This window comes from Ursus americanus, chromosome 10 (assembly GCF_024610735.1).
Source record: "Ursus americanus isolate L20-20 chromosome 10, mUrsAme1.1.p, whole genome shotgun sequence".
Lineage (NCBI taxonomy): Eukaryota > Metazoa > Chordata > Mammalia > Carnivora > Ursidae > Ursus > Ursus americanus.
The window spans coordinates 56136564-56162765 of NC_142136.1; the positions used below are offsets into that span (position 1 = coordinate 56136564).

General features: G+C 38.9%; 1 protein-coding gene and 1 long non-coding RNA gene across 2 annotated transcripts in view; one reads left to right on the forward strand and one right to left on the reverse strand.

The window, feature by feature from the left end:
* Nucleotides 1–4091: 4091 nt before the first annotated feature.
* On the reverse strand, nucleotides 4092–11166 carry LOC123791846 (uncharacterized). Its single transcript, XR_006779515.2, has 3 exons — nucleotides 10871–11166; nucleotides 5665–5772; nucleotides 4092–5339 (listed from the first exon to the last, which is right to left on the reverse strand). It is a non-coding gene; the product is annotated as an uncharacterized LOC123791846 (long non-coding RNA).
* Nucleotides 11167–11234: 68 nt separating this feature from the next.
* The window catches only part of RB1 (RB transcriptional corepressor 1), a 151875-nt gene continuing 136907 nt past the window's right edge, over nucleotides 11235–26202 (forward strand). Inside the window, exons 1-2 of the mRNA XM_045796812.2 lie at nucleotides 11235–11455; nucleotides 14220–14346. Coding sequence (XP_045652768.1) covers nucleotides 11298–11455; nucleotides 14220–14346 — 285 coding nt within the window. The 5' untranslated portion in view covers nucleotides 11235–11297. The remainder of the gene's footprint in view (nucleotides 11456–14219; nucleotides 14347–26202) is intronic.

Consider the following 26202-nt stretch of genomic DNA (forward strand, 5'->3'; position numbering starts at 1 on the left):
GAATTCAAGGGTGGTTCAATATTCACAAATCAATCAACTTGATCCACCACATTAACCAAAGAAAGGATAAGAACCATAGGATGCTTTCAATAGATGCAAAAAAAAAAAAAAAGTCATTTGACAAAGTACAACATCCATTCATGATAAAAACCCTCAACAAAGTAGGGTTAGAGGGAACATACCTCAACATAATAAGGGCCATATATGAAAAACCCACAGCTGATATCCCCTCAGTGGAGAAAAAATGAGAGCTTTTCCTTTACAGTCAGGAAAAAGACAGGGATGTCCACTCTCACCACTGTTATTTAACATAGTATTGCAAGTCCTGGGCACTCTAACTTTATTATGATTAGTGTTTGCATGGCACTTTATGTCCATCACTTTAACTTGGTTGTGTCTTTGTGTTTAAAGTAAATTTCTTGTAAATAGCATATCATTATATCTTGCTTTTTTATCCAGCCTGACTAGTACTGACTTTCGATTGAAGTCTATTTGCCTTTCAGTTACATCTTCTTTCAGTTTTTTGGAGGTTGGTTGCTATGGTGATTATAATTGCATCTCTGATGAATTGATATTATGCAACTTTACATATAATGTAAGAACATCACAACAGTGATTGTATATATTTTAAAATTACAAATCATATCATTTTTTCTTATTACTAAACACCATACATAGTAAAATTGTACGAACCTAGATTTATTGTGTGAAAATAAAATTGATGAGGAGAAACAATCTTTGCGTTGTTACTCATCCTTTGCGGCCATTTTCTGTATGTATATGCATTTCACTGCTTCTTCTATGAACTTGCCATTACTCAGTATGAAATGCAATTAATTGCTCAGTCTCATGGGAGCATCTTTCTAGAGGTAATGTAAATGACCCTTATCCCAGAACAAACTTCTGGGAAGAAGACAGAGAATTTATCTGCTAGATCCTCTTGTCAAAATTTTTCCTCATGGACATTGCATCCCACACATTTCTGGGTTGTTCATGTGTAGGCACTGACAGGTCCTGCAGCATCTCATTTGTCTTTTGCCAACAGAAAAACTCCAGGGCAGGAGGTGAGAAGCAATATTGTTTGGTTTTAAGGTGAGCTAACTATCGAGTTGTGCAAATGTGAAGTCTGTTGCCACAAGAGCATAACCCACCAGGTGTTGGCTGTCACAGTGTTGGCTGGGACAAAACAAGTGGCTAATGGCCCTGAGGCTGGTGAGGCCAAGAGCATCTGAGTACAGTGTTTGATAAAATGCATCTTTTTCATTACTCATTTTCATTCATGCTTCCCATTATATTCACCCCTGTACTACAATAGAAGCATCAATTTTTGTGAGTAGATCATTCCTTCACTTCCTCCCTCAGGGGGAAAGAACAAGTTCATTTCATCACAGAGTCCTGCTCAAGATGATATCCAGCCACCACCTCTGAAAAGACTTAAGGCAAGAAGATTAATCAAACAAGGTAAAGTCCCTGCTGATGAAGATAATATCAAGGTCATAACTGACTATCTTCATCTCTTTCTCCTCTATTCTTTTGTATCCTCATGTCAGTCTATCACTGGCCAGTGTCTGTCAGCGGTGGGGCAGGGATGGGGATAGATGTCATGGATGAGGCAGCTTCCATTTGGCTAAGGACGATTCTCAGTCAATACTCACAGCAGCTGGGGGATGGGTATGTGAGTAGGTAAGGGAGGTTTAAGCAAAGCACCTGTAACAGCACCCATCCACTACAAGGGGTTAATCCTACCTCCACTCTTTTTTTCTTGCACCCTTATATTCTAGTCCTTGGGGGACATAGTACTATATACTAGTTGTTGGTTCAGTGCATATATGTTGGGGGCATGCCCCAACTCTGCTCTGTCTGGAGTGGTTTTTATGCAACAAGATCTGGCTAATGTAGATGATTACATGGCTGAGACCACAGGGGCCCATAAGCATGTGTTTGTTGTTTCCCCTCTTTTGCCATAAAATATATTCTTTGGTCCGAGCCATTATTGTGAGAGAAACCATGTCAATATCAGGGTTTCATAAATTCTTGAATATTGGCGCTCACAGAGGCGCTGAGGACGAGGAAGGCAAATTCGTAACTAGATTAGGTACCGCTTCTGATAAGGATGCATTACTGTCTCCTCCAAGGTAGAAGTGGTCCAGCGGAATCAATGTGCCATCAAGTGGCTGTCTGGTCTTCTTAAAGAGTAATGGCATATTAAAGGCGCAGTTTTGGTATCTGCAAGTGGCAAGCTGGGAATTCAGCAGCGGCCATTAATCCAGCTAGATTAGAATTAGTGAGGAGTCCATATTTTCTGGCCTATGTAATACTTTCATCATTGCCAACATGACCTCTCTTTCCATAGGATCTTTGTGCTAGCTGATGCCACAAGACAGGTCATCTCGTTTACCTGGTGCCTGAGAATGCTCTCTGTGGGAATTAACTTAAGACACAGAAATACTCTCACCCCCATAGATCCATTCAAATTTTGTTTTCCAGACCAATCTGTCCCCAATATTCCGATCATTTTTTTCTCCAGGTCCTGAATCAATTAGCCAAGCCATTCTTCTCTGCCTAGAAGTTCCCGTATATCCATATCCATATCTCAGGACACTTCCTCTTCCTAAGAAGTGAACAATCAAGTGTATTGCTCACAAGTCCTCCTTCCCAAGGGAGGATTCCCCACCATCACTGTACTGTGGGCACCAGCAATGCATTTTTTATACCACTTACATCTTGCGCCAACCCACATGTAAACTAGGTCCGAGGTCTTTCCTTCTCCATCTGTTGGTCTTAGAGAACCCCCTTAGGCCAAAGGACTGAACTGAGAGAGAAGTGTCAGTGCAAGAGAGGTTGGTGATATAAGAGTTTAGGTTATTTGTTCACACGCCTTCTTAGTCCCTGCTTGCCTGATCCTGAATGTACCGTATCCATTGTGTAATGGATTGATGCTGCCAGACCTTATAGCTCAGAGAATAATAATCAGCTCCTGACGGGCTCCTCCTATTTCTTAGGCACTCTGTCTCCACTTGGGCCCAGTAACACAAACAGCTGATTTTTCAAAGACAGAGTAACTCTCTGTTACGAAATGTTGCCTTGCTCTAGAACCTCAGGCGTATACCTCCTGTCCGGGCTCACTGGGGACTCTATGTATCACTTACTCACCACAGATACCTCTCATACCGCTGTATCTGCTGGGTTATACAGCTCAAGTAGCCGGCCAGCTTGTACCGTAGCTTGGATTTCTCTTTTCTTTTCTTTTTTCTTTCAGATTTATTTATTTATTCATTTATTTGAGAGAGAGCGCACACACAGAGGGAGAGGGAGAAGGAGAAGCAGACTCCCCACTGAGCAGGGAGCCCAAAGCAGGGCTCGATCCCAGGACCCTGGGATCATGACCTGAGCCAAAGTCAGATGTTTAACTGACTGAGGCACCTAGGCACCCTGTATCTAACAATTCTTGAAGATTCTGGGCATTTCCCTTTGTCCAGTGCAGTTACCCTGGCTCATGGCCACACATCCTTTTAGAGAGCCACTTGCTTCAAGAGTCATTGCATGATTTACAGGCAAGAGAACACTATTCTCCTCTGGCAAAGTGGAGGTGCTGATTCTGCCAGCCTGAGGGTTCAGGTTACTGCTGGGTTGGAGCCAGTTCACACCAGCTTGCAGGAGCCAATTGTGGACATCTTGTTTTTAATTCCGTGTTCAGTGACATTATGTCGGTAGCTTGAAATTGACTAAGGTGGGAGTGTTCATTCAATAGAAATTGGCTAATGCTATGAATCATGGTCCTTGCCTGCCACTCCCTCCCCTGAGAGCTGGTTGCTAAATCTTTTCTAGTACCCCACAGGTTCAGGGGAGAACTAGGAGATTCAACATTCTAGGACTTATCCACTGAAATATCCCATTCTGGGTCTTAGGTCACTTTTCTCCTTCAGGGACCAGATGTGGACAAAGGAGACCTTGACAAAACTATGCATTTCATTGCTTTTTCAGCTCTGCTGCTTTTACAGTCAGATTCTGGGCCTGATTTTTGGTGTAGATTGCTTTAAGCTACAGGAAATCAGTCTTTTACTTATTTTATTTTTTTTATTGAAGTACAATTGACACAATGTTACATTAGTTTCAAGTGTTCAGCATAGTGATTCAACAATTGTATACATTATGCAATGCCCACTATAAATGTAGTTACCATCTGTCACCATTCAACATTATTACAACAATATTGACTATATTCCCTCTGCTGTACTTTTCATCCCTGACTTATCTATTTCATAACTGGGAAGTTTGTATCTCTTAATCCCCTTCACCTATGTTGCCATCACCCCACTTCTCTCCCTTTGGGCAATAACTAGTTTGTCCTCTATATTTATGAGTCTATTTCTGGTTTTTTTGTTTGTTTTGTGTTTTAGATTCCCAAAGAAAAAGGTTTTAGGATTTTCTATACTGTACATAGAAAGCCCTAAAGACCCCACCAAAAAACTATTAGAACTGATAAATGAATTCAGTAAAGTTGTGGGATACAAAATTAATATACAGAAATCTGTTGTTTCTATACACTAATAATGAACTAGCAGAAAGAGAAATTAACAAAACAATCCCATTTACAATTGCATCAAAAAGAATAGAATACCTATGAATAAACTTAACCAAAGAGGTGAAAGTCCTGTATCTGAAATACTGATGAAAGACATTGAAGACCACACAAACAAATGGAAAGATCCTCTACGCTCATGGATGGGAAGAATTAATATTGTTGAAATGTCCATGCTATCCAAAGCAGTCTACAGATTCAATGCAATCTCTATCAAAATACCAATAGTGTTTTTCACAGAGCTAAAACAAATAATCCTAAACTGTGTATATACCCAGAAAAGACTCCAAATAGCCAAAGCAATCTTGAGAAAGAAGAACAAAGCTGGAGGTATCACAATTTCAGATTTCAAGCTATACTACAAGCTATAGTAATGAAAACAGTTTGGTACTGGCACAAAAATAGATCAGTGGAACAGAACAGAAAGGCCAATAATAAAGCTTATACGGTCAATTCTCTGTGGTCATTAATGGCCAGTTAATCTACAACTTATATGGTCAGTTAATCTACAACAAAGGAGGCAAGAATATACAATGGGAAAAAGACAGTCTCTTCAATAAATGATGCTGGTAAAACTGGAAATCTACTTCCAAAAAAATGGTTGAACTGAACCACTTTTTAAAACCATACTCAAAAATAAACTCAAAATGCAGTAAAACTTAAATGTAAGACCTGAAACCATTGAACTCCTAGATGAAATCATAGGTAGTCATCTCTTGGCTATTGGCCTTAGCAACATTTTTCTGGATATGTCTCCCTAGGCAAGAAAGACAAAAGCAAAAATAATTTATGTCAAAATAACAATCTTTTAAAAAAAACCACCAATGGAAGCCTTCTGCCCTTCTCAGTGTGCCTTAAGGTGACCGTTGACTGCCCTGAGGTATCATTTTCCTTTACAAATTATACAATTCCAGCAACAGAATCCATCCCAATACAATTATTACCCCCATGCTGCTCAAGCATCATGGCCTCTACACATTCCAATGCTCCACCTTCTGGGTGCACTGCATCCTGACTGGCCACAGGTGGGAAGCCTTAGTAATTATGGTACGACTGCGTGGCCCCGCTTACTACCCACATACCATGCTTTGGTCTTTATTGCTGTAAGACCAGTGATGAAGCCAACTCTTGATATCCCATCCTGAATGTCTTCAAGACGCTTCGGATCCAAGTCTTTTAGCTTGGGTTCTCTAGAAAATAGAGACTGAGTGCAATTTGAGAGAAATAGGAGTGAAGGCAAAGGGGTGTGGGCAGGGAAGGAAGGGAAACTAATACAATGATATAGTACCAAACTGGTACCACTTGGTATCAAGCCCAACTGATTGTTCCATGTCATGGGCACATGCTAGGCATGGGGACACCCTAGTTAGCAGAACAGATATAGATGTATTCTCATGGACATGGCTGGCTTTATGGGCAGGTGAGCAATGCAGTTCTATAAGACTCCATTTAGAAAGGCATTGTGCTTGGTTTAATGTTCCACACTCACTATCTTGAAAATCTCAATAATTTGTGAAAAAGGGGCCTTGCATTTTCATTTTGCACTGGATCCTGCAAATTATGGTATCTGGTCCTGGTAATGTAAATTACAGTTTACTAGGGGAACAAATCATATTCTCTCTCCTGAGAAATGTGAATTAGTGACATGGAGAGGGAGTCATTGAGCCAGGAGAAAATTATAAAGAGATGAAGACTAAAAACATTCACAGAGGCAAGAAGGATGGGAGCCAGTTATTGGATGGATGGCAAGGTACAGGAGTATAGCAGGAGAGACTCTTTTGTAGTTTTTTGTCTCTTTCACTCCCCCCCCAACTAATTAATAATCCTGAATAATTAAGGTAAACAAAATGGATCTCGGTTTCTTGAATCTGAAAGAATCGAAGAGCATACACATATGGAAGTGACTTAAATAATGGAAATGAAATAGAGCAAAAGGTGAGGAGAGGTGATGATCTTTCAGGCCAGAATTATCTCACACTGTCTGTGAAGGACCTTTCCTTTCTTTTTTAATTTCATGAACTGACACTTCTGGAAAATAAAACCTTTAAAATACTTGGAAAATGAAATGAAAAAAAAAGGGACACCAATTACAAACTCACATTTTTTAGTATTTTAAACAGATACAAAATTACATTTCAAAAAACATAGAACAAAGAAGAAATTACAAGAACTACTTTGTTCGCTGAAAGTGTGCATATAGGAGATTAATACAAAGAGTTGCTAATACATGGTTAGTTTTTTTTATCATTCCATAGTCATAACAACTAAACAAAAAGTTGGTAGTGAAGGAGCAATTTCCCATATTAAATGCTATATTTAATATTTTAAATTTATCAGTAGTTACAGATTTTAACATGACAAATGAATGTGTTTCTTGCCTGTTAAATTATCTAAGCTAGGTTGGATTGCTGACAATGCCTCTAGCAGGAGATACTGTGTATCTAAACTGTTTCTATGTTTTACTCAGTAATGCTCATAGTAGAGAAATTAGTCTCTCAAAAATATGTTTAAGGGAATGGAAGTCATTTTAAAACAATTTCAGCAAGCTCAGGACATTCACTTTTAATTTTTATCCAAAATGGAGCAAATAATGCTTTAGTTTCAAAAACATCTTCCTTATCAGTAATAGTATCAATGCCTTATCGGTTCCAAAAATTTGTCCTTTTAAGTTATAATTACATTTAAAGTATCCTTCAATTAAATAAATGGATTCTGGATCCATGAATTCATGTGTGGAGATTATTTTCATGGAAAATAAAAATTCTAAATGTTTTATCCAAGTCATAATTAGTTTCTTTATATTTTATATATGAAGAATGCCACTGAATTTTGATGGCCTTATTGCTGCATTAGTCAGTTATGGTTTTAGTATTTTACTATGAGTTTTGGCTATGCACTCACTAGAAGGGGGATGATACTTCTGATACTTTAGATGCTTTTACTAAATTAGTAAAATTAGTAAAAACACTTGGATCTTTAATCCTTTAGAATCACTACTCTGGTCATTGTTTGGTTTACTACTATTAACATACTACTGACATGTGTCTTTTCTTGACAAAACAGGACAGTAAGGCTTTTTCCACCATCTATAATTCAGGGTTAAAAACAAATGACACAAATTTTACTTCCCTAATGTAGCTATGAATTTCAAAAACCAGGCTTGATTAAAAATTAAAATGGCTGCAAATATAACAAGTTAGAAAAGTAAACAAATATTTACATTTTCACAGATTTGTATTCACTTTTGGGTAACAGTTAAGGAACTAACCTTAACATTTCATTCCTCATAATGTGGTCCTGCTGCACAGGGCAAGGACAGAGTCATGCCACCTGCAACCACACAAGCTGCAAAACACCTGAACTGTTCCATATTCTGCTTAATGAGAGGTGTTCAAAGATCATGTGCCTGGATACAGTTGAAATATTAAATCGCTGTAAGTGCTGCTAAGCACTTACTCTTAATTTCTGTGCTTATTTCCTTGTGGATGAGATATAATCAAACTGGCAGTGGTCCAAGGAACACACTTTGAGTCATGCTGCTCTAAGGGAAACTGCATTGAAGACGGGGAAGAACCAGTGAGGAGTACACAAAGGAACAGAAGGGAGGAGGAGGAAGAAAAGGGAGACCATGGATTTGTGGAAGACTAGGGAAGTTTTAAGAAAGAGGAAGTGGTTAACTGTGCTAACTGTAAGAAAGGTCAAGTAGAGTGAAGATCAGAAAGAAGTCATCGAGGGGCGCCTGGGTGGCTCAGTCGTTAAGCATCTGCCTTCGGCTCATTAAATGAATAAAATCTTAAAAAAAAAAAAAAGAAAGAAGTCATTGAATGTGAACAAGTAGGACATAGGTAACCTTTGAAAGATTTCACTGCTGGAGGAAGATCAGGAAAAACATCTTTTAAGTAACTGCAGAATTTCTAATATTTCTTTGGTACAACAGAAAGCCATATGGGGGATATAAAACTTTTGATCAAAGCAATTGTTCTGGAGTTGTGTGTAAGGATTTTATTTATTTTATTTTATTTTTTTTAAAGATTTTATTTTTATTTATTCGACAGAGTTAGAGACAGCCAGCGAGAGAGGGAACACAAGCAGGGGGAGTGGGAGAGGAAGAAGCAGGCTCATAGTGAAAGAACCTGATGTGGGGCTCGATCCCAGAACGCCGGGATCACGCCCTGAGCCGAAGGCAGACGCTTAACCGCTGTGCCACCCAGGCGCCCCACGGATTTTAAATGTAGTAGAGAAACATAGTTAAATTAACCCATGGTAAAGACACACATCCTTCTGTAAATTGAGAAATCTCTCTTTGATTTATCACAATTGTGCTAAATCCAGAGGTTGATAAACTGGGTTTAAATAAAGAAAGTCATATCTACATAGAGAGTTTACTTCAGTTCCTGGAACTCTCCTCTGCTCTCCTTGCCTCTCTACTTTTAGCAAACAAACATTTACTGTGTGCCTAACACTGCTGGCTGCTAAAAGGCTACAGAGACGCAGAAGATTTGGTCTCTACCCTGAAAGGGCTCACAGGACAAGTATTATCAGTCATAATGATTTCTGCTGTAAACAACTGAAAACTCCAGCTCGTTGAGGTCAGCTTCAGGGTTGGTAAATCAGAGACTCATTTGTCATGGAGGATGCAGATGTTTTTGATATTACTTACTGTAACATCATTAACATTTCTGCCTTATCCTCAGGTCAGCTTGCCTTAAGTCACAATGGCTGCAGCAATTAAGTGTCAACATTCTCATGATAATAGTTAAAGGTAGAAGAACTGTGTCATTTCTGCATCTCATTTTATCAGGCTGCCAGCAGACAATCTTTGATCTTGCAAAGACTAAAACTGCATCCTGAGGGTCGTGCCTACGCTAATCCCTGGCAAGGTGAATAGGATTACCACTCTGATGCTATTCATTCTCTGTAGCTGGGGATGGGTTTGGGCCCTACTTCTTCTTCTTCTTCTTTTTTTTTTTTTTTTAAAGATTTTATTTATTTATTCGACAGAGGTAGAGACAGCCAGTGAGAGAGGGAACACAAGCAGGGGGAGTGGGAGAGGAAGAAGCAGGCTCATAGCAGAGGAGCCTGATGTGGGGCTCGATCCCACAACGCCGGGATCACGCCCTGAGCCAAAGGCAGACGCTTAACCGCTGTGCCACCCAGGCGCCCCTGGGCCCTACTTCTTGACGAACTTTTGGCTCCCAAGAGATGGTTTCTGAACTTAGGCAAGACTGGCTGTTGAGTAGGCCAATGACTGCCAACCCTTTTCACATCCTGACATATATATTGTGCTATATACAGAAAACGGTAATCCATTGTACAACTGGCTAAGATAAACCCAAGAGGTTTGCAGCCCTGACTTGACTTAAGGCTCCGGGTGCCTCAACCCTGGTCAGCTATTCCAAGGATGAGGGGGTTCACATCAGAACACAGCTATACTTTATTCACAGTTTCTCAGTTGGGAAGTTCTGACCGGTCAATACACCAGGTCTGCCAAAGAGAGAAAAACATGTATTCATACAAGACAATCTATTATTATAGTAAATATCATGAGAGAAGAGACACAGCTTCTAAACCAACGTTAGATGGTGTAAGCTCTTCCAGCAAGCTCTTCTCTGAGGTCTTTGTGCCTTTGCGCAGGCTCCTCTTTTCTTGGTGCATTTTTTTTTTATTAAAGTTTTTATTTATTCATTTGACAGAAAGAGAGCCCGCGCACAAGCAAGGGGAGCTGCAGGCAAAGGGAGAAGCAGGCTTCCCGCTGAGCAGTGAGCACTAGGTGGGGGGAGGGCTCAATTCCAGGACGCAGGATTAAGATAGTTAAAATGGCCAGCAAAATCCCTGGTACACAGTAAGCCCTCCTTACATGTTAGGTGTGCCTGGCAAACTTCTATTCAGCTGCCACTGCTTCTCTGAAGGTGTCCCTTAGGCATTTCGATGGTGCCTCCCGTTTTTACACCGCTATTAAAACATTTATCACACTATTACTTGTTCTTTACCCACTCCCCCATGCCCCTTCTGTAAACAATGACCCTAAAAGGCCAGTAATTATTCTACACCTTGTATCTGCCTGGGATCGTCAAAATTCACTTTCTATAGGTGTTCTACAAACGTTTGTTTTTGTTTTGGCCGATTCTGCCTAACGGATTGGGCGGGAGGAACGTGGTAGAGACAGAGGGCGCCGCCCACGGAGGGAGAGGGGCGTGCCCGCCCAGGGTGCACACGCTTGATATTCCCGGCGGGGCCTGAGCTGTAGCCCCAGATCAGCCCACAGATAAAAATGGGGCCCCATCTCACCCGCCAGATCGTGCGGTGCCCCGTTACCCGCACCCAGGCCTGAAAAGGAGAGTTTCGAGTAGAGACACGTCCGGGCGGCGGCCGCTGCCTCAGGGAGGGTGTCTTGGCCCAGGCCGGGGGTCCACGCCCAGCCCGCCCGACCTCGCGCCCCCGCCCAGCGCACCGCTAGGCGCCCCGGTTCCCTCCGGACGCCGGCGGGCCCGGGAGCCTCGCGGACGTGACGCCGCGGGCGGAAGTGACGTTTTCCCGCGGTTGGACGCGGCGCTCGGTTGCCGGGCGGGGGAGGGCTCGTCCGGTTTTTCTCAGGGGACGTTCAAATTATTTTTGTAACGGGAGTCGGGAGAGGACGGGGCGTACCCCGACGTGCGCGCGTCCTCCTTCCCCGGCCCTTGGCCACCACTCACTGGCTCCTGCCCTCGGGGCAGTCATGCCGCCCAAAACCCCCCGGAGAGCAGCAGCCGCCGCCGCCGCTGCCGCCGCTGCCGCCGCAGCAGCCGCCGCCGAACCCCCGCCGCCGCCGCCGCCCCCCGCTCCTGAGGAGGACCCCGAGCAGGACAGTGGCCCCGACGACCTGCCTCTGCCCAGGTGAGCGGGCAGAATCGCGGCGGCCGCCACGAGAGAAGGGCGTCCCGAGAGTGCGTCGGGGCGGGCACCCCGGCGTCTAGGCGGGGGCGCGTCTCAGCCGGCGGCCGCGACCGGGCGGGAGGAGGGTCCTCCCGTGTCCCCCACCACCGCGGAGCGCCTGAAGGAGGGTGACAGGGGTCTGGGTTCGGGAGCGAGAGGAGGGAAGCCGGGAAGGGTCTCGGCTCTAGCTTGACAGGTGTCGGGCGGGTGGGGCTCGGGTCCCTGAGCAAAGTGACAGGTGCCGCCTTTCCTCCTTTAGGCGGAAAGGCTTGCAGGCGGCGGGTGATCTCGAGGCCCCATCAAAGGCAAAAAAAAAAAAAAAAGAAAAATGACGGACTAGTGTCTGGTGGAGAGTTTGTCTCCTGTTGAGATTTGTAATATTGCGGTGGTCGTTTGACTTTCTGTTTTGTTCTGCGCTGCAACAGCTGAAAGTGTTTTCCTCTGGGCGTGCTCTGCATCTGAAGCCCAGTCCTGGGAGAGGCCAGCCAGGAAAGCCGTGGGACGTGAAGGGCAGGGTCCTGCGTGTCAGCCGCCCCCAGGGTACTCGGCTGAGGTGTTTTGTGGCGCTCCCTTATAACAGTGCTTTGGGAATTCAGAGCCATCTAGTTACTGGAGGAACATAATTCTTGAGAGGAATCGGTGTATGGGAAAAAGTTTTGTAAGACGTTTAGTCTAAGTGCTTAAAAGTTTCTCAATTTTTTCTTTTATTCCCGTTGCATGAAACTCTTGTATATTATTAATCTTCAGCTTTTTTCGTTATTTCTTTCATTTTGCCTTTGAGCCAGGAAACAACCTTGTGTCCTCTCATTTTGTTTGGTTTGGGTACAAAATTAGTGATGTTCTTGTGCTCACATGAAACTTTTTTTTTTCCCCAAGTGGTATTTAAATTTAGGAGAGTCCATGATAATGCAGTAGAACATGACAGGGGGTATTTATTCCATTGCAACATCCTATTTTTCTTGATTGTGATACTTATGGCTAAGAAGCTAAGATTGAAAGAGTATGATTGCCATTATTATTGTCAGTACTGGTTCTACTTTGAGACTTCATATCCATTGTGTGGGAAATGGGATTCCTTTCTGTCCCTCACCACTTCCTCCCCTGTTCTAGCCCATTACCAGTTCTTATTCTTTCAACTTGCCAGACACTAACAGAGTTCAGACAAATTATAAAAAATTGGGATGAGCTTTTGGCATGGCCTATGAAAGGCTATTAAAAATATATATGTTTAAATGGATTGTCTTATGCGTCAGCTAAAAATCACACTCACTAATTTTAAAAAAAAGTCTATAATGTTGTGAGAGAAGACAAATTTCATTTCTGATTAATCTTTGACGTATCCAATACTTGAAAGTTTTCATTTGGAAAATGAAGTAAATCTACGCTAAAGAATTCCATGTTATCCAATTCTTATAGGGTAACCAGAAATACTGAAATTATGGCTATCACCTAGGAAAAGAATGCCTTCCTTCCCCACCCCAACATTATGTTATATACTTTTAAATGATGGAACTGTGAAACTATCAAAAATTCTCCTGTAAGTCAAAACCATACAGGATACACTCTACTCTTGATTATCTATACCCACAAAAGGTTTCACTAGTATGGGCATTTGAACTCTGTAGATTAGCTGCTTAGCAAGGGTAAAAACTAGTGCCTGGCAATCCAAAGCGTAGCAACTTGCTTAGGGATGGATTCAGGGCTCACTCCACCTGCACTTTAAGTGACAGAGTCTGTTTCTACCTTGACAGCTGAGATCTTTTCTCTGTTGCATTACATATGGCCTAAGTGGTGAAGTCGGAAGGAAAACCTTCACTAAGAACAGGACTTCACCTTCATTGTTGATATAATCAAAAGTTAATTATGTTTTGAAGGAGGGTTGTTAGTCTGGAATAGTGGTCAAGGGCATGGATTACGGAGTTAAACTGTTGGGTTTCCCACTTACTGTCCATGACCTCGAGTGAGTACTTTCACTTCTCTGATTTGGTATTTATCTGTTAAAACAGGGGTAATAAGAGTACGTATCTAATAGGCTGATGTGTGGATTCCGCTGAAACTATGCATCTAAGGTACTTTGTACAGACAAAGGTCAGAGTAAATACTCAAAAATTATTAAGTATTCCTCATATTATTATTATTAGGTGTGAAATAGACATTAAATGAATGAAAAGGTACTAGCCAACAAGAAATTATTGACTACCTATCTTGGCTAAGGAGGATTGAAGAGAAAAGGCTGAAATAAGCGTAGCAGTAGTTTATGTTAAGTTAATCATGTAAGAAATGCTAGTAAGTAGAGAGATTATGTGAGACCTTGATAAGTGTAAACTGCATTTTAGCAAAGTTGCTGAAACTAAGTTGATTCTGTGATATTATATATGGGCTTTCTCCTTTTTGCTGTTACTGTCGTCCCAATTTTCCCATACAGCTTTAGCTATCATACTTACTTAATTTTACGAAGCGATTTTGCTGTTCTGAACTGTATGTGATTCACCAGGCCAGCAAACATCTTTCACTATGTTGTAATTGTGTTGGAAAGCCCATGAAAAAGATGAACATGTTTAAATTCTACCTGTAATTTTTTAAAAAGATAAATAAGATTTTAAAGTATTTAGTGATGCTTTTTTTCAGAACAGTGCTGTTATATGCAAACCATTGAAACAAATGTTTACTTAATTAGTTTAATTTGTAAGTATATCCCTATTATATGTCTCTTTTTATCTGGTAGGCTTGTGTTTGAAGAAACCGAAGAACCTGATTTTACTGCATTATGTCAGAAATTAAAGATACCAGATCATGTCAGAGAAAGAGCTTGGTTAACTTGGGAGAAAGTTTCATCTGTGGATGGAGTATTGGTAAGGATTTCCTTAACATTTTTGAAAAAAAAATTCTCATTTTTTATTTTTTTTTAAGAAGATTTTATTTATTTATTTTAGAGGGAGAAAGAGAGCACAGGGAGGGGCAGAAGGCAAGGGAGACAGAGAATCTTAAGCAGATTCTCTGCTGAGCACAGAGTCCAATGCAGGGCTCGATCTAAGGACCTTGAGATCATGAACCGAGCCAAAAAACAAGCTCAACTGACTGAGCTACCCAGGTGCCCCCCAAATTTTCTCATTTAAAAAGTGATTTTTGAATTACTGGAGATAATTTGGAAAATAGAAAAACATAAAGAAAAGCAAGTAATAATTTTGTTACCCAGAGGTAAATAATGTACATCTGATAACATTAAGAATTTTTAAAAATCTCTACATGTAAACCCCACCAAAGTATTTTAACACAAATTTTAGCTATCATATTTTATTCATACATACTTCACTCTGATACAAAAGACTTTTTAAAAAACAAAGCCATACCTTATAATTTTTAATATCTTATAATATGTAGTGTTCAAAATTCCTGATTGTTTCAGAATTAGTTTTGTTAGAATTTAGAATCTTTGATAGCATTTGATGTTTCTTTCATTTTTTTTCATAAGTATATGTGTGTATATGTAGTATTACTACTAATAATAACACCAGCAAATAATTACTAGTGCTTTATATGTACTGGGGGAATATTATAAGCATTTAAAAAATAACTCATTCAACAATCCATTGAGATACGAAATAAAAATCTTCATTTTACATGTAAAATGTAAAATCTTGATTTTTTTAGAAGATACTGAAATAGAATGAGGTTAAGTAACTTCATCAAGCTCCCTGGCTTGGTCATTTAAAACACAGATTTGGGATCATACACGTAATTATATATAGTTTCATATAATAGTTTTGTATCTTGTTTTAAATTTTTTTTCTTGACATATCATGAGTATTTTATTATGTTATTAAATATTTTTTTGGTATTTGATAATGTAGTTTCCAATGGTACTATAATATTTTATACATTAGATGTATTTTAATTTGCTATAACTCTTACTATTAGACGTTTTTCCCCCCCACAACTTTTTGGCACTATAAAATGATGTGATAAACGTCTTTATTCATAAGAATAATGCCTGGCGCAAGGTAAGTCCTTGATAGTTTGTTAAATAAATTAATGAATGAATCTGATTATTAGAATACATTTTTACAAGTTGAATTACTGAGATTAATAGCTATGAACATTTATAAATCTTTTGGTAATTATTGTTAAATTGCACTCCCAGACAGACATTTTTAATGAATTTACTTTCTTATGAGCATTGTATTATTGTACATGTCTGTCTGTTTTTACTGATCAGATTAACACAGCAAAATATGTTAATGTACATCCCAAAAATGTTTAAAACCATTAAAAAATTCTGGTGTCTTAGTCCATTTGGGCTATTTTAACAAAAGACCACAGACTGGGTGGCTTGTAAACAACAGAAGTTTATTTCTTACAGTTCAGGAGGCCGGGAAGTCCAAGATCATGGTGCTGGCAGATTCTGTGTCTGTGTGAGGGCTTGTCTCCTCCTTCATAGACAGCACCTTGTCATTGGTTTTACAAGTCAGAAAGAGTGGGAGCTTTCTCAGGCCTCTTTTATAAGGACACTGGTCCCATTCATGGGGTGGAGCCCTCGTGACCTAATCACTTCCTAAAGGCCACAACTCCTAATACCTTTACGTTAGGCATTAGGTTTTAAGTGTATGAATTCTGGGGGACACAAGCATTCACTGCATAGCCTCTGGTAATAAAAAAGAGAAAATGAGTCCAATTTTAAAGACCTGAACATAATCTGGAACTCCTTACTAAAAAAGACGGAATACTGAAGTATCTTGGATGAATGACTTCGGTGTTATCTTTCCAAAGCATTAAATGTATACTTCCACTGATTTGGGTACTTCATGTACAAAGCTTTTTCTGTGCCTATGCAGTTATAGGGAGTCACCTCTTGCTCACAAATGCTTTTAGTTTTCAGAAAATTGGGAAGGAGTAGCAGATTATAGAGGGTATTGGTGAATATCTGTAGTTTCCAGTTTATGAGTGGGTTATGTTCCCAATCTCTTTGTAAGTACGATATAGTAGTTAGGCTTCCGGGCTAGTTCACACAAAACTGTTTTTGTACTGAACTATAACAGTAATAGTTTTCATTGATTGTAGAGGCCCTTTTAGGCTTCAGACTTGACTACAAGTATGAATAAATATTTCTACTTTCTTATCCTATGCTTTTATCCTGGCTTCATCCTTCCATGGGAACTGGCACAGTTTACATTTCATTTTGTAGTGGAGCTCATGATGGGACTAGGGGATGTGAAATCATTCTTGGTTGTGTGCTGGAGGAAGACAAGGACTTTCATGTTATCTTTGGGATATTGGGTACCTATTTTTTGCAGGGGTGTATGACGGAGGAGGATGTGGTTTGTCCTGTTACAATTACCAGATGTTTATTTTTATTTTTTTTATAATAATATTTTTTTCTTATATTGTTAGTCACCATACAGTACATCCCTGGTTTTTGATGTAAAGTTCGATGATTAATTAGTTGCGTATAACACCCCGTGCACCATGCAATACGTGCCCTCCTTACTACCCATCACCAGCCTATCCCATTCCCCCACCACCCTCCCCTCTGAAGCCCTCAGTTTGTTTCTCAGAGTCCATAGTCTCTCATGCTTCATTCCCCCTTCTGATTACCCCCCTTTCTTTATCCTTTTCTTCCTACCGAAATATTACTTTAAGTGATAGTTAAGTTTTTGAGAGTTGGCCTGAGAATTTAATCTCTGATATACAATCATTTCTAAGGGAGAATGTGACAGAATGTGTGCAGAGAAGTGAATGTTATGACAAAATGAACCCGTTTCTGATGCAGCTATTCCATTCTAGCTATTCTAGATAACAGTTAGCTATCTTCTTTTAAACAAAAAGAGAAATATAGTAGCTAAGGGAACTCTTTTTTGGCAACTGAAAGTAGATGATATTTATTGGAATAGAGGGTGAGTTAAGAGGAAGGATTGGTCATCAGACTAGACTGACAAGTCTCAGTTTTATCATTTACTAGCTCCATGGTCTTGAACAAGTTACCTAAAATCTCCAAGCCTGAGTTTTGTTATTTGTAAAAATGGCCAACAATAATTTCTGGATCTTGGAGTTAATAGTGTGGATTAAATAACTTCATGCACATAAAGCATTTATTAGTGTAAATGAATGCCTATATTAGATCCTGGAACCAGAATAATTTGACTTAAGAACTACCCTGGAAAATTTTATATTACTATAATTTTTTAGGAGAACTTAAGAATCAGTTAAAATACTTGAATTTTTTTCTAAGATTTTATTTATTTATTTGACAGAGCGAGACAGCTAGAGAGGGAGAAGCAGGCTTCCCGCTGAGCAGGGAGCCTGATGCGGGGCTCGATTCCAGGACCCTGGGATCATGACCTAAGCCAAAGGCAGATGCTTGACGACTGAGCCACCCAGGTGCCCCAAATACTTGAATTTTTAAAAGTTATTTAAATTCCAGTTAGTTAACATGCAGTGTGATATTAGTTTCAGGTGTACAGTATAGTGATTCAACATTCAGTACATCACCTGGTGCTCATCACAAGTGCCCCCTTCATCCCCATCACCTATTTCACCCATCCTCCACCCACCTCCCCTCTGGTAACCATCAGTTTGTTCTCTGTAGTTGAGAGTCTGTTTCTTGGTTTGCTTCTCTCTCTCTCTTTTTTTTCTCCTATGATCGCTTGTTTTGTTTCTTAAATTCCACAATGAGTGAAATCACATGGTATTTGTCTTTCTCTGACTGAATTGTTTTGCTTAGCATAGTACTCTCTAGCTCCGTCATGTCACTGCAAATGGCAAGATTTCATTCTTTTTTATGACTGAATAATATTCTGTTGTCTGTATACCACGTCTTCTTTATCTGCTCGTCAGTGGACACAGGCTATTTTCATAATTTGGCTATTATAGATAATGCTGCTGTAAACAATGGGGTATTCCTTTGAATTAGTATTTTTGTATTCTTGGGTAAATAGTAGTGCAATTACTGGATCATAGGGTAGTTCTATTTTTAACTTTTTGAGGAACCTCCATACTGTTTTCCAGAGTAGCTGCATCAGTTGGCATTTCCATCAGCAGTGCAAGAGGGTTCCCCTTTCTCTACATCCTTGCCAATGCCTGTTATTTCTTGTGTTGTTGATTTTAGCCATTCTGACAGATGTGAGGTGATATCTCATTGTATGTTTAGTGTGTATTTCCTTGATGGTGAGTGATGTTGAGCATCCTTTCATGTATCTGTTGGCCATCTGTATGTCTTCTTTGGAAAAAATGTCTGTTCATGTCTTCTGCCCATTTTTTAATTGGGTTATTCATTTTTTGGGGTGTTTCATAAGTTCTTCATATATTTTGATACTAACCTTTATCTGATATGTCATTTGCAAATAACTTCTCCCATTCCATAGGTTGCGTTTTAGTTTTGTTGTTTCCTTTGCTGTGCAGAAGATTTTTATTTTGATCAAGTCCCGATAGTTATTTTTGCTTTTGCTTCCCTTTCTTCAGGAGACATATCTAGAAAGAAGTTGCTATGGCCAGTGTCAAAGATGTTATTGTCTGCATTCTTTTCTAGGATTTTTATGATTTCAGGTCTCACATTTAGGTCTCTAATCCATTTTGAATTGATTTTTGTGTTTGGTATAAGAAAGTGGTCCAGTTTCATCTTTGGCATGTTGCGGCCCAGTTTTCCCAAGACCATTTGTTGAAGAGACTTTTTTCCCATTGGGTATTCTTTCCTGCTTTGTTGAAGATTAACTGACTATATAGTTTTGGGTTCATTTCTGGGTTTTCTCTTCTGTTCCATCGACCTTTGTGTCTTTTTTTGTTCTGGTACCTTACTGTTTTGATCACTACACCTTGGTAATATAACTTGAAATCTGGAATTGTGATGCCTCCAGCTTTGCTTCTTAAGTCAGAATAAAAACCATATGATCATTCCAATAGATGGAAAAAAAATTTTACAAAGTACGATATCCATTCATGATAAAAACTCTCAACAAAGTAGGGTTAGAGGGAACATAACCTCAGCATAATCAAGGCCATATAAGAAAAACCCACAGCTAATACCATCCTCAATGGGGAAAAACAGAGCTTTTCCTCTGCAGTCAGGAACAAGACAGGGATGTACACTTGCACCACTGTTATTTAACATAGTACTGGCAGTCCCTCCACAGCTATCAGACAACAAAAAGAAATAAAAGGCATCCAAATCAGAAAGGAAGAAGTAAAACTTTCACTACTTGCAGATGACAGGATACTCTATATAGAAAACCTGAAAGATTGCCAAAAAACTGCTAGAACTAATACATGAGTTCAGTAAAATCTCAAGATACAAAATCAACATGCAGAAATCTGATGCATTTCTGTATACCAGTAATGAAACAGCATAAAGAGAAATGAAGGAATCGGTTCCATTTACAGTTGCACCAAAAACAATACCTGGCAATAAACCTAACCAAAGAGGTGAAAGACCTATATTCTGAAAACTATAAAACACTGGTGAATGAAATTGAAGATGACCCCAAGAAATGGAAAGACATTCCATTCTTATGGATTGGAAGAACAAATATTGTTAAAATGTCTTTACTACCCAAAGCAATCTACATATTTAATGCAATTCCTATTAAAATACCAACAGCGTTTTCCACAGAGCTTAGAACAAACAATCCTTAAATTTGTATGGAACCATAAAAGACCCAAAATAGCCAAAGCAACCTTGAAAATAGTTGAATTTATAAATGCATGTGTAATGATTCTGATGTGGTATTTTTTTCTTTAAATTTTAAGGGAAGATTTGTGGTATTTTGTCTACAAAAATGTTTTTTCCTTTTTGTACAAATGTTTAATAAGTGTGTAATATGTAATTGTTGTCATTAGATTAGATTGTTTCATACTGCATATAGCGTATAAATAAGGGACTTTCCATTAAGAAATTGGCCAGGAGTGCTGTTCATGTTGTGACTTACAGTGAATCAGTTGTTAAGATGGAGAAAGATCAGAATTCTAAATGACTCATGGTAGAATGGACCTGGAGGCAGAAAACTTTTGATTATAATAGGTGCATTTTAGCTATAGTATTTTAGGTAAATTGATTAATTCTCCTTATCTGTAAAGCAGAAATAATGTCTAAATGTCAACCTCTTAGGGTTTTGTGTGTGTATATATATTCAAGAGCTTTGAAATAGATTGCCCTTCATAGAGGCATTTGTTTTTGTGATATGGATCATTATGTTTAGGAAGATAGTTGAACGGAATAGTTTGGAATTGGAGTAACACTAGGCATTCCATGTAAGTTAAACAGTACTACAGACGTATGAAGCCTCTTCATGCGGGGTTCTTCATGCAGGGTTGAAGTCCTTCTTTTGCAAATAACTTCTCCTTTCCAAAAGGTTCTTCTTTTAATAACCTTAAAAAACAGAATATTTTATTTATTTATTTATTTATTTATTTATTTATTTATTTATTTATTTATTTATTTATTTATTGGGGGAGAGAGAGAGAGAGAGCGTGCACATGCTCATGGCTGGGGAGGGCAAAGAAAGAGGGAGAGAGAGAATCTTAAGCAGGCTCCACACTCAGTGCAGAACCTGCTGCTGGGCTCTATCTCCTGACCCTGAGGTCATGACCTGAGCTGAAATCAAGAGTCGGAGGCTTAACTGACTGAGCCACCCAGGCACGCCCAATGACAATTTTTTATTATCAGATATCCAGTGTTCAAAATTTTTCAGTTATTTCATAAATTTTTTTCACATGTTCTAATCAGGATTCAAATAAGGTTCATATATTGTAATTGGTTGACTTGTCTTAAATCTCTTTTCTTTAATAAAATTTTTTTATTATATTATGTTAGTCACCATACAGTACATCCCTAGTTTTTGATGTAAAGTTCCGTGATTCATTACTTGCGTATAACACCCAGTGCACCATGCAATACGTGCCCTCCTTAATACCCATCGCCAGCCTATCCCATTCCCCCACCCCCTCCCCTCTGATGCCCTCAGTTTGTTTCCCAGAGTCCATTTATAGGTTTCACCTATTTCTGTCCCCCATCCCTTTCTTTTCTTACAATTTATTTCTTGAAGAAACAGAATGATTTATTCTGTAGAATTTCCTACAGTGTGTATTTGGCAGATTGCATCTCCTTCATTGTTTAACATATTTGTCTAATTCTCTGTCCTTTCTGGAAGTAGATCAGGCCTCTAGGTAGATCCTGGTTTGGTATTTTCCGGAAGAAATACTTCAGAGATATTTTTGTGAATGCCCGTTGGGAGGCATATACCTTATGTCTCTTTTTTGTTGTAAGTGATTATTGATGACCATTGACTGGATCCATAGGGGTTGCTAAATGGTAATCTGATAACTTTATCATTCCTCTTTCAATTATTAGTTCTAATTCTGTAAAGAGAAAGTTTTCTTCATTAACTGTTCTTATTCTAAAGTATAGTGACTAATATAACAAAATAAATATTATTAAAAAAATAAAGTATAGTTCATTCAGGAAAGGAAGGATAAGTGCTTTATGCTTTGCTTTTATTGACTAGTTTTGAAACCAACACATTTGTTCTGTATGATCCTCCAAAGATGACCAGTGATTGTAATCATCTTTCCAAATATTATGTTGACAGTACCAGTAGACCAGGTTGGCTATACATAGATATTTAATAAGATCTTTACGCAATAATAATGTGACATATTTTGTAATTTCAAAAATGTTATCTAAGTGGAATCATACAGTATTTAACCTTTGGGACTGGCTTTTTTTTTTCACTCAGAGTAATTCTCTGGAGAGTCTTTGAAATTGTATATCAATATATTAGTGTGATAGGGCTGCCATAACAAAATACTACAGACTGGGTGGCTTAAACAACAGAAATAAATTTTGTCATGTTTCTGGAGACTAGAAGTCCAAGTTGAGATGTCAGCAAGTTTTGTTTCTTCTGGGACTTCTCTGTTGGGCTTGCAGATTGCTGCCTTCTCCTTGAGTTCTGGAATGCTTTTCCTATGTGCATACATCCGTGGTGTGTTTTTTGTGTCCAAATTTCCTATTCTTATAAGGACACTAATCAGTCTGGATTAGGGCTCACCAAATGTCCTCATTTTAATTTATTGTGCCTCTTTAAGGCCGTATCTTCAAAAACAGTCACATTCTTGGGTACTTAGGGTTAGGACTTCAGCATATGAGTTTTCAGGAGTTGGGCGGGGGGCATAAGTCAGCCCATTGTGGTTTTTTGTTTTGTCCAGTAGTATTCTGTGGCACGACTGGACTGCAGTTTGTTTAACCATTCACCCATTGAAAGATGTCTGCCTCATTCGTAGGTTTTAGCTGTTATGAATACAGCTGCTGTGAACATTTGTGTATAGGTTTCTGTGTAGATATCAGTTTTCATTTTTCTGGGGGAGTGCAATTGCTGGTCATATGGTATGGTCATATGTGTTTAATTTTGTAAGAGCTGCCAAACTTTGTTCCAGCTGTACCATTTTATATTCCTACCATCAATATATGGGTGATTCAGTTTCCTTGCATCTTTGCCAACATTTGGTGGTGGTACTATTTTTTTTAAATTAGCCATACTTCTTACTATGTAGTGATATCTCATTGTGGTTTTAATTTACATTTTTCTGATAGCTAATGATATGGAATATTTTTAAAATAGACTTTTCTTTTTAGAATAGTTTTAGGTTCACAGCAAAATGGAGCAGAAGGTAGAGAGAGTTCCTGTATACCTCCTGCCCCCACACATGCTTAACTTTTTCCATTATCAATATTGCCACAAGTGTGCTACATTTGTTACAGTTGGTGAACCTACTGACACATCCTTATCGCCCAAAGTCCATAGTTGCTGAAGGTCTTCTAAATGTGCTTAAGTTGCCTTTGTTTATCATCATCAGTGTATTGTCTCTTATGTTTTTTGCCCATTTTGAGTTTCCATACATTTTCTATATACACAATTATGTCATGTCTGAATAAAGACAGCTTCATTTCTTCCTTTATAACATTTTGCTTTTTTTCCCTTGCCTGTTGCACTGGCTAAGATTTCAGTACAGTGTTGAATACAAGCAGTAAGAGTTCCTGCTCTTAAGGAGAAATCATTCTGTCTTTTACCATTAAGTGTAATGTTAAGAGTAGGGTTTTCTTAGATGTCCTTTATCAGGAAGGAATTTTCCTTCTATTCCCAGTTTGGAGAGATTTTTTTTTTTTATTGTATCAGAAATAAATGTTGAATTTTGTGAAATGCTTTTTCTGCATCTATTGCAATGATCATATTTTTCCTTTTTTAGACTGTTGATGTGATGAATAATACTGACTGTTAAAGCAACTTTCCATTCTTGGATAAATTCCACTTGATCATGATACAGTATCCCTTTCATGTATTGTTGGATTTGATTTGCTAAACTTTTGTTAAGAATTTTTGCATATGTATTCATGAGGTATATTGGGTCTGTAGTTTTCTATTTTTGGTTATGGGGTTTTTTTCTAGTGTTTTTTTTTCTTTTCTTCAATTTTTGTTAGATTTTGTGACAGAATAATGCTGGCCTTATAGAATGAGCTGGGAAATATTTTGTTCTCTTTATTTTTTTTTGTAGAGTTTGTGTTAAATTGGTATCATTTCTTTGTTGAATGTTTGGTAAAACCATATGGGCCTTGAGGGAAGAAATTCAATTTCTTTAACAGGTATGGGCAATTCAGTTTTCTTACTTTTTTCTGGTAAAGATTTTATTTATTTGTCAGAGAAAGAGAGAGCTTGCACAAGCAGGGGGAGCAGCAGGCAGAGGGAGAAGCAGACTCCCTGCTGAGCAAGGAGCCTGGTGCAGGACTCCTGGGATCATGACCTGAGCTTAAGGGACTGAGCCACTGAGGCGTCCCATTATTTTTTTGGGGGGGGGGTTCTCTTACTTTTTTGGTGAGCTTGGGTAGTGTGTGTTTTTCAATGAATGGGTCAATCTAACTTGTTGAATTGTTGGTGTAAAATTGTTTATAATGTTCTTTTATTGTTATGCTTTATTATACCTTTTTTTTTTTTTAAAGATTTTATTTATTTATTCGACAGAGAAAGAGACAGCCAGAGAGAGAGGGAACACAAGCAGGGGGAGTGGGAGAGGAAGAAGCAGGCTCATAGCGGAAGAGCCTGATGTGGGGCTCGATCCCATAACGCTGGGATCACGCCCTGAGCCGAAGGCAGACGCTTAACCGCTGTGCCACCCAGGCGCCCCTGCTTTATTATACCTTAATACTATTTTAATAAACTTCATTATTGTATCTTACATGGTATGTATCGTATATTATTAATATAATGCATGATGAAAAGATCCTCTTTATCCCTCATGTTTTTTGCTCTGAAATCTTTTTCTAATATTAATATAGACACTTAAGCTTTCTTTTGATAAGTATTTTATATCATATACCATTTTTAAAAAAATCCTTTTACTTTTAACCTCTTTGTATCTTTATTTACTTGGCCCTTGCACAACATGGGTTTGAAGTGGGTGGGTCCACTATACATGGATTTTTTTTTTAAAAGATTTTATTTATTCATTTGAGAGAGCGAGAAATAGAGCATGAGAGCAGGGTGAGGGGCAGAGGGAGAAGCAGACCCCTGCCAAGTAGGGAGCCCTATGTGGGACTTGATTCCAGGACCCTGGGACCAGGACCCGAGCCAAAGGCAGACGCCTAACCGACTGAGCCACCCAGACACCCGGATTTTTTTTCAATAAATACAGTACAGTACTGTAAATGTATTTTCTCTTCCTTATGATTTTCTTAGTAACATTTTCTTTTCTCTAGCTTACTTTATTGTAAGAATACAGTGTATAATACATGTAACATACAAAATATGTGTTAATCAACTGCATAGTATCGGTAAGGCTTCTGGTCAACAGTAGGCTATTAGTTAAGTTTTAGGGGAATCAAAATTATACATGGATTTTCCCCGTCCTTCCTTCCTCCTTCCCTGCCTCCCTCCCTTTTTCCCTTCCTTCCCTTCCTCCTTCCTTTCCTCCCTCCTTCCTTCCTTTTTTAGAGAGATACGGAGGTGGGGAGAGAAGGGAGAGAGAGAGAGAATCTTAAGCAGCTTCCAAGCCTAGCATGGAGCCCAGTGTGGGGCTTATCTCACAACCCTGAGATAAATGACCTGAGCTGAAATCAAGAGTCGGATGCTTAACTGACTGAGCCACCCAGGTGCCCCACATGGATTTTCAACTTTGTAAGGGTCAGCAGCCCTAACTCTCATGTTGTTCAAGGGTCAACTGTATTCAAAGTGGGTTTCTTGTAGGCAACATATAGTTGGGTCAGTCTTTGTCTCTTAATTAGGGTTTTCAGACCATTGACCTTTAATGTGATTTTTGAAATGGTTGGGTTTAAATCTACCACCTTGCTATTTGTTTCTACTTGTCTCACCTTTTCTTTGTTGCTTTTCCCTCTTTTTATGCCTTTGTTTGGATTGATTATTTTTTTAATGATTCCCTTTTTGTCATTTGTTGGCTTGTAAGCTATAACTTTTTTGTGTTATTTTAGTCTTGTTTCAGGGTTTATAGCATATATTTAAAACTTTTCAGTCTGTTTTCAAATGATGCTATATTGCTGAATGTACAATATAAAAACTGTCAGTATACTTTCATTTCTTCCCTCATGGCTTTTATCCTATTGTCATATATTTTACTTGTACATGTGATATAAACCCCATAATATAGTGTTATTATTTTTGCTTAAACAATTATTTTTTTAAAGAAATCTAAATAATAATTTAAAAGAGAGTCTTTTT